The sequence below is a fragment of the Heptranchias perlo genome, chromosome 2, assembly GCF_035084215.1.
Source record: "Heptranchias perlo isolate sHepPer1 chromosome 2, sHepPer1.hap1, whole genome shotgun sequence".
NCBI classification, from domain to species: domain Eukaryota; kingdom Metazoa; phylum Chordata; class Chondrichthyes; order Hexanchiformes; family Hexanchidae; genus Heptranchias; species Heptranchias perlo.
The window spans coordinates 63,824,345-63,837,555 of record NC_090326.1 but is presented as its reverse complement, the minus strand read 5'-3'; the positions used below and the strand labels follow the sequence as shown (position 1 = coordinate 63,837,555).

The following is a 13,211-nucleotide window of genomic DNA, read 5'->3' as shown; positions in this document are numbered from 1 at the left end:
ACATTAGTATGCAGGTACAGCAAGTGATTAGGAAGGCAAATGGAATGCTGTCATTTATTGCAAAGGGAATGGAATATAAAAGTAGAGATGTTTTGCTACAGTTGTACAGGGCATTGGTGAGACCACATCTAGAATACTGTGTGCAATTTTGGTCTCCTTATTTATGAAAGGACATAACTGCTTTGGAGGTAGATCAGAGAAGGTTCACTCGACTGATTCCTGGGATGAGGGGGTTATCTTATGAGGAAAGGTTGACAAGTTGGGCCTGTATACACCGGAGTTTAGAAGAATGAGAGGTGATCTTATTGGAACATAAGATCCTGAGGGGACCAGAAGGGCTAGATGCTGTGAGGATGTTTCCCCATGTGTGAGACTAGAACTAGGGGCCACAGTTTAAAAATAAGGCGTCTCCCACTTAAGACGGAGATGAGGAGAATTTTTTCCTCTGAGGGTTGATAGTCTGTGGAACTCCCTTCCCCAGAAAACGGTGGAGGCAGGGTCATTGAATATTTTTAAGGCTGAGTCAGATCCCTGATTAACAAGGGAGTCAGAGGTTATAGTAGGTAGACTGGAAAGTAGGGTTGAGGTCACAATCAGATCAGCCATGATCTTATCAAATGGCAGAGCAGGTTCGAGAGGCCGAACGGCCTACCCCTGCTCTCGATTTGTGTGTTCGTACGTATGTTCAAAACTGTTTTTCAAATACAAAGGGAATGTTATAGCTACCAAAAATACAAATGGATTAAAATTTCACAAAGTTGGAACACAGAATATTGCATTGATTAGAAACACATGCATTTGGCTTTTAATTTACTTTCTTGCAGCATTATAGCTCAGTGAATAAATGCATCTTGCAGTGTGGCACTAAGTTCTGATCAGTGCTACAATTAGCCAATTTCAATCTAGGTGAAGGCACCATAATTGACTTTAGTACACCTGGTCAAGGGAGGGGTAAATTTGTGTGAATACACACAGCAGTAATGAATTTCTATTCTCCTGACATGTTCATTTCAGGTGAAGGAAAGTTTGGGTCTGCTAACACTGTCCAGAAAGAACAGCCATGTTAGTAAGCTACAAAAGAGCTGCTAGCACCTTTGGAACCACAATATATCACGAGTATCTACCTTCAGGAAAGGAACAACAAATTGCTTGGTTTACCTGCACTAGAGAAAGAGTTGGCGATGGAGGAATATGAAAATGCAGAAAATTGTAAATCTTGACTTGAATGTCAACTTTGCTTTTCACATTTTGACATCCCTCATTTCTTTTAAAAAGGAAAATATCTGGAATTTGATCTGGTTACCTTATAAAACGCAGTACTGGTAGATTCTGTTTTGAAATTCAGCATTCTTATTAGGAAACTTTTCTACCAATGATCACAGAATGACATCTCAGCAGAGTCTCACCACTTTGTCGTAAGGGTAATTTGCTCTAGTCACATTCATTGGTTATAGAATCGTAGAAAGGTTACAGCACGGAAGGAGCCCATTGGTTACAAATCAAAAGAAAAACAATGCAAAATATTTTGTATTGATTTTACATGACTCCAGCCAAATGTTTTCAGAATATTTTATTTCCGGAATCTGGAATAGAGTTCAGCTATTCAAATAGATGACCTAACTTACACTTAAATTGGTCTCTATGAATATTCATATACATGCATATGTAGGAATCCACACAAAAACACAGAAAATGCTTTGTAGATGAGGGTACAGAACTAGACGATAAATTGCTAGCATTAAAATTCAGGTTTCTATTTGGCAATTAAAATGTTAGTTTAAAAAAATTAAATTTGGTTTGCAAATTTAGGATCTCTCCTGTCTGTGCAAGTAAGAGTTAAAGAACAAGTAAATTCAGTAGAAAATCAATACTTAAGAGTTTCATGTTGTAATACTCACATCAGCTGCTGGCCAAAGCTCCTTGATAACAGATTCTATTCGTTTCACTACTTCTTTACGCATGGTTTCCTCTTCAGGGCGCGGTGACATGAAATTGTAAAATTCCGTGATTTCTTCATGGAGACTAATAAAATGAAACAAGAAATTAATTAGAGGTCGGCAACAAAATTTCATTCTCAAGGTGTATATTTTCATGAGCCTTTCCTTACATCACATACCATTAGCACGATGGTTCCAACAATTCGCTCTATACATTTAATTTTTTTTTTAAGTAATACTTCAGTTTGATCACCTACGGCAGATTTCAAAATGTATTCCTTGCAGATTGAATCATACTTTATATTAGCCAGAACCACATGTTCCAGCAGTTTACAAACCATGCTGGAAGAAAACCATTTTGTATAATATTTAAAATTATACATCTGCACACATTCCCCATCTGTACCTCGATTTCGATGTAATGTTTTGTCAAACTTTTCCTTATTATAATTTTCCAATTCCACTGTTATCAGTTTTGCCTATGTTAACTTGCCACATTGACCTCCCACCAATAGTAATGCTGCAGCACTTAGTTTAGCGTTCCTCGCTCCTTAGAATCTCGCCAACTGCAACCAAGTCCTCTGCTTGCCAAACTAATGGGTTTGACTAACTTCAAATATAGAAGTATTATTTTACTCTACTTTCTTTTTCATATTTGAACAGCCTCGATAATTCTCACCATTTTACCCGCCCAACTGTGGCGATCCCATCCCAACTCAGTATTTTATTTATTAAGCTGTCTCAGTCCTAGCCCCATGCTTTATTATCTGCCTGTGGATTGTTCTTTTATTTCTTGCTCTGGTTGCCGGAAGCTCCCTTCTCTGGGCCGCTGACTTGCGTCAACATTTCCGGGCCTCCCTTTTCCGAGCCGTCACCTTTCCCATGGCATGAAGGAGCACAATGCAAGTCTAGTCCCTGCAGCTGCTGTACAGTCTGCCACTTAATCTATTTAAGGCTTTATACCTCTTCTCTTCCCACTCAATTCTCTCACTCAAGGCCTGCCCATTCATCCAGTTGCTGGACCCCTTGTCACCCTACCAATGGGCTTCTGGTCAGTCTATCCATCATTCATATTTGCCTATTAGGCCTGCTCCCTATGCTCCATCTTTGCCATGCACCCATTAGCCAATCTGCTTCACTTGGGCCACCCCAACAGCTGTCCTGCACTTTTGCCAGATTCCTAATCCAAAGCTGGAAAACTAGCAATGCATCTTTGAAGTTTTCACAGCACTATAAGCTCTTTAAAATAACAAACTGCCAGTATCCCAGCTAATTGGGTAAAGGGAATGCAAAGGAGAAGGAGAAGGGCTAGTGGGAAGGGGAATGAGCTGAGGAGGCAAATCAGTTGAGGGAGCTATGGAGAAAAAGACACACACACGAAACTGGTTTCCCAGTCGCCCTTACGTTTTTGACATAAGTTCATCTTTTTTTTAAAAGCGGTTTGCTGTTCGACAGGCCGGCCTGATTGACAAGCTGGTCTCAGTCGGACGGGAGCAGACCAAGGAAGAGGACGTGAAAAGGTAAGTCTTCAGATAAGTCTCGGATTGCATGGATCGGGGGCAGAGGAATAATTGTAGTTCCGGGGGTGGGGGGGGGGGGGTGACGGCAGAGGAGAATAATCGGAGATCGGGGGGTGGGGGGCGGTCGCTGCAGGTAGGCTTCCTGATCCTCTGTGCCCACAAGCTATGCTGTAAAAGGCATTTACCTGCAGTTTTGGGCCTCCTCACCTCTTCTCACGTAGTGTGAAGGAGAAGGCCTTTTGTCAAAGAATACACTGTTCCAGGAATCCTGCATCCATATGTTGTACTCCACTTAAATTACAGAGCATTTGGAATTAGGACATGTGTGTGTGAGAGAGATAGTCAGACACTTCCCAGTCCTGGAACACATCTCAAAACGTACTACTTGATGTGTATGTGGAGATCAAGTGAATAAGGAAAATGCTTGTTGGATTGCTCAATGTATGTTTTTCTTGAAAGACAGCAATATCTACCTGTACGGGCAAGATTAAACTTTTCAAAAAATCTCTATCAACAATAAGTAAATCGAACAACCATCCAGGCCCAGAGAAAAACAAATGTATTATTTTTGCTTAGCAGGTACCTCACCAGCAAGTCCTCGGCCTCAGAAAATTTTGAACTTCAAAGAGGATCTCTCAAAGTAGAAAGCATTCCCCCTCCTATAATCTCTACCATCCACACTCCAATTTAGATCTCATTGCTATTCTGTGTGTTGGGGTGTGGGGGGTAAGAAGAGAAATCACATATACCACCCACTAGAACTTCTTCCTGTTGCATGGTACAGTAGCAGGGAGTCATGGTATGGCTGAGAAAGACAGGCCAACAGGGCTCTTTCTGGGTTTTTGTTGACCCTGGCAGAGAAGTATCATCTCTGGTCCAAAAGGATACTGCACTGCTGTCTCTGTTTTAACTGGCCCATTTTAAACATGGTTGAAACCACACTCAGGCTTAGTTAGTATTTCTTAAAACATTCCAAGGTTGCATCTGTCTGATCCGCAAAGGCTTGCTTGAGAAGAGGAGTTCAATCAACCAGTTTTGCAGATCAGATGAAAAACGTGAAATTTCCTAACCACGTAGAGATGTATAACATTGCTAGCACCTGTGCCTCGGGCATCCACTGTAAACTGCTGCAAGAATTTTGCCACTAAGCCAACAATGTCTGCAAGAACCTGCGCATGGTTCCAAGCTACAGCTAGAACTTCTGGGTAGACTTAGCCATATAATTTTGATAAGTAACTACTTCTGCTAAGTGCATTAGATAAAGATCATGCAGCCAGAGTGTTCCCTGCAAGTTTTTCTTAAACCAAATGTGTCTGACTGTTTTAACTCCTTCTCAAGAGGAGCAGAATTTTACATATGGAAAAGCCATATCATGATAGAAGGCAATGAGAACAGGCCTCGTGAATGAACACTGCTGGGAAGAACATGTGATGCGAAGCAAACGCCTCGCAGTGGAACTAACTGGCAGCCATAGGAGGTCAAATCAATACATACTGCTCGAGCTTGCATATGAGCACAATCAGGCAGGTGAGGTACCAAAGGGTAGCTACCGGCAGGATCATACCCCACAATGGTTTCTTACCTTCAGGAGAGACAGGGCATGGTATGCAGAAAAGATGTGGCAATATAGAACAAGAATTCAGGTGAATAAAATGTTGAAAATTCTCAACTGAAACTAAAGATCCACAAATAGACAAACAAAGAACGGCTGAAGAATGGATCAATATTGTGAAAGCAGTATCGTTGAGCTGCAGACTATGGGTGAAACAAGTCCAAGATGAGATCTTTGGGCATTACACAAAGGAAGGGGAAAGGTCGTGATGTAACGGGGCATCACAATGCTCAAGGGTAGACGCAGCTTTTTGAGATAAAATGTGTTGGCTATGGGACTGCTCCAATGCTTCCATAGTTACGTCTTTCATGGAAAGGTATACTGCGCACTGAGAATTAAAGAAAAGGGTCAATACTGCCGTCTAAATAAAAAAAATACAAGCAATAGTTTTCCAACGTGCATTGGCTGCCACTAAACAAAACACTTCCAAAAAGTGCAAGGAAGGTGAAAAAAAAAATTGAGTTTGTACACCAAATGGAAGCAAAGATTAAGTGCATCACATCAATGAGTTTCTCCCAATATTCTCTACAATTAAAATTTTGCCAATTCACGTATGTTCCTGATTCTAAGTTACAAAAAAGTTAATTTTCCTAGCATCTGTATACAACAGTTCTATTGACAAAATTAAGCTATTATCTTGTGTAACTACAGACAGATGATGCCATATACAGTACAGTAGACCCTCATCAATTGGCTATCCTCCAAACACACTGTAATGAGGGTCCCATTGATTTGTTGAGCACGCTATGTAGAATATGCTTGCAGGAGAATAAATGGGACAGTGTACTGCACAACTGAATTTTCCTCTCAAGGTATGAATACATATTCCTACACACTTCAGCCTCCGTATGATCAGGTAAAAAAGCATTTTTCATGTTGGCAAGATAATAAAACTGTACAAAATATACTGGTATTTGGGAGAGGGGGAAAGAAAGGAAAGGGAGAAACCTTCAGGTAAAAAAAATGTGGCAGACCATAAAGGAAGTAGGTTAGGATCCTGCAAGTCCAGAGGACAAAATTTCCAGGTCAAGAATCTGAATCATGGCCTCCAACAAAGAGTTGGTATGTACAATTGGATCTTGCTTAGATACTGAGCCCAGGTAGGGTTGAGAAGCAACTGTAATGCGACATCTCCCTGATTTAAACGATTCAAAGTACTTAACTGAACTACAGAATATCAACACAAGGGTGTCCATTCTCAAGATCTATCTAGTACTATGTCCAAAACCTGGATTAATTATGATCAACAGTTAGAAGAAACCAACCCTTGCACTGCTATCAAAGCATAGCCTTCTGTAATAAAGGGACTTCACAGGGTAGGGGAGTGCGGAATAAGAATTCTTGTTTGAACATTCACACTCTTACGGATATGGCTTGAAGTAAGACAATACAATAGTTGTCAGGGAATATGCGACAATATATGCCGAATTTGGGAATGGATAGAAGCTTTGATTTTAACAAAACATGTCAAGACAAGGCAAGAAAAACCAAAAGACACATTCATAGCTTCGAACAGCCTGAAATGAAGACTGTAAACAGTTATAACAGAGAAAATACAACAGCTATTCTACTAAGAGAGCAACAGTGAGATAGACAGTTGCAATGCAAGAGAAAAAGAACTGAGTAACAGTCCAGCAATGAGGCTCTTTTTAATAGCACAGGAGCATGTGTGTATCTTTTACAAGGCTACAGTGGGGAAGGCACCTCATTTCTCTCTCCTTTCTCCCTGCCCTCCCATCAGACTTCTCGATCTACAAATAAGGAACATTCAACCTGTGAAGTATAAAATCTGATGTTCTTTTAAGAAAGATTTCCCACAGAGAAGGAATGGGAGAAACACAAATAGATGTGAAAGAAAAATGGTGGCTACCTGGAGATGCTCTTGCAAACAAATAGGCACATGCTGTCAGCTGATCGCAAAAAGGCTTGGAATCCCAATAATGGATTTGTGTAATTTTCCCATGGTACGTGGAACATAAATGAAGATGGGTGACCATTTCATCTTTAAAGTAGTACTTTTTAGTAATGAAAATTCTGAAACATGTTAATTCTAGAACTCTTTGTAGGGCTTTCAAATCATATAGGAACAGGGACATCAAATGGGGCACTGCCATCTAACATTCTGGAGCACAAAGTCACTCTTCTTGTTTCTCCAGAGCTTTGCAAGGATCTGGCTCAGTTCCAAAACGAAGAAATAATTTCTCAGTGATACATGTGCTTTACAGCCATTATGTACTTCACGTAAGATCTTCACCATTTGTTAAAACCTCTGGAATTACAGATCAGTTATAATGATCCTCAAAGGCATGCACTTGATCATAATGTGTCCATGAGGACCGTGAATTTCAACTCAAGCTTCTACTGCATTAGTATTCTAGTACTCGTATTTTGGCATTTTTGATCGTTGTTTCCATAGAAAGGATTTGGAAAAAAATACCTTCTACGGTTACATTTTTAAAAGCAGTGTATTCACAAAATGTTTTTTTAAAATAACAAAAGCACCTGGACAAAAGATGATTAATATGCTAATACAAGTTGCATTCCCCAAAGACTGGAAACAAGGAGAAATTAGTTATTTTCTCTCAGTAATCTGAAAACACCTCCCATCCATTGTGTTGGAAGGTATTTCATAGTATATGATACAGCACAGAAGGAGGCCATTCAACCCATCATGCCCGTGCCAGCTCTTTGGTAGAGCTATCCAAGTAGTCCCATTCCCCTGCTCTTTCCCCATACCCCTGTAAATGTTTTCCCCTTCAAGTATTTATCCAATCCCCTTTTGAAAGTTACTATTGAATCTGCTTCCACCACCCTTTCAGGCAGTGCATTCTAGATCATCGTAAAAAATGCTTCCTCATGTCGCCTCTGGTTCTTTTGCCAATCACCTGAAATTTATGTCCTCCGGTAACTGAACTTTCTGCCGCTGGAAACAGTTTCTCCTTATTTACTCGATCAAAACAGTTTATGATTTTGAACACCTATCAAATCTCCCCTTAACCTTCTCTGTTCCAAAGGAGAACAACCCCAGCTTCTCCAGTCTCTCCACATAACTAAAGTCCCTCAGCCCTGGTACCATTCTAGTAAATAAATCTCATCTGCACCCTCTCTAAGGCCTTGATATCCTTCCTAAAGTGTGGTGCCCAGAATTGAATACAATACGCCAACTGCGGCCTAACCAATGTTTTATAAAGGTTTAGCATAACTTCCCTGCTTTTGTACCCTATGCCTCTTAATAAGCCCAGGATGACAGTCTTCTTTTAAAAAAAAACAGCTTTCTCAACTTGTCCTGCCACTTCAAAGATTTGTGTACATACACCCCCAGGTTTCTGTTCCTGCACTCCCTTTAAAATTGTACCATTTAACTTATATTGCCTCTCTTCATTCTTCCTACCAAAATGTATCACTTCACACTTCGCTGCATTAAATTTCATCTGCCTTGTGTCTGCCCATATCAGTCTATGTCCTCCTGAAGTCTATTACTGTCCTCTACATTGTTTATTACATTCCCGAGTTTCATGCCATTTGCAAACTTTTGAAATTATACCCTCTATTCCCAAGTCCAGGTCATTAATATATATTAAAAAGAGCAATGATCTGAATACTGACTCCTGGGGAACACTACTGTATACTTCCGTCCAGTCTGAAAAACACTGCTTTCTGTCCCTTAGAAAATTTTGTATCCATGCTACCACTGCCCCTTCAATCCCTTGGGCTTCAATTTTGCTAACAAGTCTATTAAGTGGTACTTTATCAAATGCCTTTTGAAAGTTCATATACACATCAACCACACTACCGTCATCTACCCTCTCCGTTACTTCAAAGAACTCAATCAAGTTAGTCAAACACGATTTTTTTGAACAGGAGATATAAAGTACAGAGGCAAGTCAGGCTTTTTTTAAAAAAGCTACAAGGCCGTTGGCCAGTACTAAGAGGTTAAAAATGCTGAGGACAGTTAGAAGTCATCTTGTTTAAGTGAATGTGTTCTTGATTTTATATTGTGTAGATAACTTGTACTGAATGAAGTGTGTTTGTTCAATTGTAATTTTTGCCCTGTACATTCACATTGCTGTGAAATAAAGCGATAGGTGCAGTCTTACCCTGCCTTTGGACAGATTGAAGTAGTGAACGTGCGAAAGACACAAATATCCAAGAGAATGCTATTGTTACAACCCTGGTTACACTATTGTACAAGTGTATATAGGGCAATGCAAGTCAATTACCATAAAAATATACTCAGACCACTTATGAGAGCATCGGATACCAGTGAACTCAATCAGGTATCTACAGCAGACCCAAATTAGTAATAGCCTGCATGTGTACCTTTTTGAAATGCTTACTGTATCTTCATAATGTAGGAAGTGACGCATCACGTAGAAGCATTTGATCGCACATCCATTTACAGAACAGCTACTTTATAGGTATCACAGCAGCAAGTGGATTGAGGTGGTCATTTGACCTTTGGGCCTGCCCTGCCACTTAACCATGGACGCTCTCCTGAATCCCAATTTCCTGCCCCCTCGCCATATCACTCAATACCCTTATTCCCAAGTAAGTATAGAATCACAGAAAATTTACAGCACAGGAGGCGGCCATTCGGCCCATCGTGTTCACGTTGGCTGAGAAATGAGCCACCCTGAAGTAATTTTTGAACAGTTAAATGTTGACTTGGTCTTTGTTTCAATCACTAACTCCAGGAGTACATTTTTACAGCCTCACAATTCTTAAAAAAAAAGTTACTCTTGCTCTGTCCTAAATCTCTTGCATTTAAGAACATAAGAAATAGGAGCAGTAGGAGGCCATCTGGCCCCTCGAGCCCGCTTCGCCATTCAACAAGATCATGGCTGATCTTCTACCTCAACGCCATTTTCTGCACTATTCCCATATCCCTTGATGCCTTTAATATCTAGAAATCTATCAATCTATGTTTTGAATGAATTCAATGACTGAGCCGCCACAGCTCTCTGGGGTAGAGAATTCCAATGATTCACCACCCACTGAGTGAAGAAATTTCTCCTCATCTCAGTCCTAAATGGCCTACCCCTTAATGAGAATGTAACCCCTGGTTCTAGATTCCACAGTCAGGGGAAACATCCTCCCTGCATCTACCCTGTCAAGCCCTGTAAGAATTTTATATGTTTCAATGAGATCACCTCTCATTCTTCTAAACTCTAGAGAATACAGGCCCAGTCTACTCAATCTCTCCTTATACAGGTACGGTAGCATAGCGGTTATGTTACTGGTCTGGTAATCCAGAAACCTGGACTAATAATTCAGAGTTAGGAGTTCAAATCCTGCCACGGCAGCTGGGGAATTTAAATTCAATTAATTAAATAAAATCTGGAATTAAAAAAAACTTGTCTCAGTAACGGTACCCATGCAACTACTGGACTGTCGCAAAAACCCATCTGGTTCACTAATGTCCTTTAGGGAAAGAAACCTGCCGTCCTTACCCTGTCTGGCCTAAATGTGACTCCAGACCCACAGCAATGTGGTTGATTCTTAATTGCCCTCTGAAATGGTCTAGCAAGCCATTCAGTTATACAATCTCACCACAAAAAAAAAATCATAAAAATAAAACCAGATGGACCACCCGACATTGGACCACTAGTCACCGGACACGACAAAGGCAAACCAAGCCCAGTCGACCCTGCAAAGTCCTCCTCAACTTGTGCCAAAATTGGGAGAGCTGTCCCACAGGCTAATCAAGCAACAGTCTGACATAGCCGCACTCACAGAATCATACCTTTCAGCCAACGTCCCAGACTCTTCCATCACCATCCCTGGGTATGTCCTGTCCCACCGGCAGGACAGACCCACCAGAGGTGGCATATACAGTCAGGAGGGAGTGGCCCTGGGAGTCCTCAATATTGACTCTGGACCCCATGAAATCTCATGGCATCAGGCCATGGGCAAGGAAACCTCCTGCTGATTACCACCTACTGTCCTCCCTCAGCTGATGGATCAGTCCTCCTCCATGTTGAGAAGCACTGAGGGTAGCAAGGCACAGAATGTACTCTAGGTGGGGGACTTCAACGTCCATCACCAAGAGTAGCTCGGTAGCACCACTACTGGCTGAGCTGCCAGAGTAGGCCTGCGGCAGGTGATGAATGAACCAACACGAGGGAAAAACCTACTTGGCCTTGTCCTCACCAATCTACTTGTTGCAGATGCATCTGTCCATGACAATATTGGTAGGAGTGACCACCGCACAGTCCTTGTGGAGACAAAGGCCCGTCTTCACACTGAGGACACCATCCAACGTGTTGCGTGGCACTACGACCGTGCTAAATGGGATAGATTGAGAACAGAACTAGCAGGTCAAAACTGGGCATCCATGAAGCGATGTGGGCCATCAGCAGCAGCAGCAGAATTGTATTCCAGCACAATCTGTAACCTCATGGCCCGGTATATTCCTCACTCCACCATTACCGACAAGCCAGGAGATCAACCCTGGTTCAAAGAGGAGAGTAAAAGAGCATTCCAGGAGCAGCACCCAGGCGTACCTAAAAATGAGGTGCCAACCTGGTGAAGCTACAACACAGGACTACATGCATGCTAAACAGCAGAAGCAACATGCTGTAGACAGAACTAAATGTTTCCACAACCAACGGATCAGATCAAAGCTCTGCAGTCCTGCCACATCCAGTCATGAATAGTGGTGGACAATTAAACAACCAACGGGGGGAGGGGGAGGCTCCTTAAACTTCCCCATCCTCAATGATGGCGGAGTCCAGCACGTGAATGCAAAAGACAAGGTGTCAGCCAGAAGTGCCGAGTGGATGATCCATTTCGGCCTCCTCCCGATATCCATCACAGAAGCCGGTCTTCAGTTAATTCGATTCATTCCACGTGATTTCAAGAAACGGCTGAGTGCACTGGAGACAGCAAAGGCTATGGGCCCCGACAACATCCCGGCAGTAGTGCTGAAGGCTTGTGCTCCAGAACTAGCCGCGCCTCTAGCCAAACTGTTCCAGTATAGCTACAACATTGGCATCTACCTGGCAATGTGGAAAATTGCCCAGATATATCCTGTCCACAAAAAGCAGGACAAATCCAATCCGGCCAATTACCGCCCCAGTAGTCTACTCTCAATCATCAAAGTAATGGAAGGTGTCGGCGACAGTGCTATCAAGTGGCACTTAATCGCCAATAACCTGCTCACCAATGATCAGTTTGGGGGTTCCGCCAGGACCACTCGGCTCCAGACCTCATTACAGCCTTGGTCCAAACATGGACAAAAGAGCTGAATTCCAGAGGTGAGGGGAGAGTGACTGCCCTTGACATCAAGGCAGCATTTGACCGAGTGTGGCACCAAGGAGCCCTAGTGAAATTGAAGTCATTGGGAATCAGGGGGAAAACTCTCCAGTGGCTGGAGTCATACCTAGCACAAAGGAAGATGGTAGTGGTTGTTGGAGGCCAATCATCTCAGTCCCAGGACATTGCTGCAGGAATTCCTCAGGGTAGTGTCCCAGGCCCAATTATCTTCAGCTGCTTCATCAATGACCTTCCCTTCCACATGAGGTCAGAAATGGGGATGTTCGCTGATGATTGCACAATGTTCGCAACACCTCAGATAACGAAGCAGTCCGAGCCCACATGCAGCAAGACCTGGACAACATCCAGGCTTGGGCTCATAAGTGGCAAGTAATATTCGCACCAGACAAGTGTCAGGCAATGACCATCTCCAACAAGAGAGAGTCTAACCACCTCCCCTTGACATTCAACGGCATTACCATTGCCGAATATCCCACCATCAATATCCTGGGGGTCACCATTGACCAGAAACTTAACTGGATCAGCCACATAAATACTGTGGCTACTAGAGCAGGTCAGAGGCTGAGTATTCTACAGCGAGTGACTCACCTCCTGACTCCCCAAAGCCTTTCCACCATCAACAAGGCACAAGTCAGGAGTGTGATGGAGTACTCTCCACTTGCCTGGATGAGTGCAGCTCCAACAACACTCTCAAGAAGCTCGACACCATCCAGGACAAAGCAGCCCGCTTGATTGGCACCCCATCCACCACCCGAAACATTCACTCCCTTCACCACCGGCGCACTATGGCTGCAGTGTGTACCATCCACAGGATGCACTGCAGCAACTCACCAAGGCTTCTTCGACAGCACCTCCCAAACACGCAAC

At 42.6% G+C, this 13,211-nt stretch overlaps 1 protein-coding gene across 5 annotated transcripts in view; it reads right to left on the bottom strand.

Annotated features, from left to right (window-relative positions):
• The window catches only part of tent4a (terminal nucleotidyltransferase 4A), an 89,074-nt gene that overhangs the window by 52,033 nt on the left and 23,830 nt on the right, over positions 1-13,211 (bottom strand). For all 5 annotated transcript variants that reach the window (XM_068001914.1, XM_068001915.1, XM_068001916.1 and 2 more), the window contains exon 2: positions 1,899-2,022. In XM_068001914.1, the coding sequence (XP_067858015.1) occupies positions 1,899-2,022 (124 nt within the window). The remainder of the gene's footprint in view (positions 1-1,898; positions 2,023-13,211) is intronic.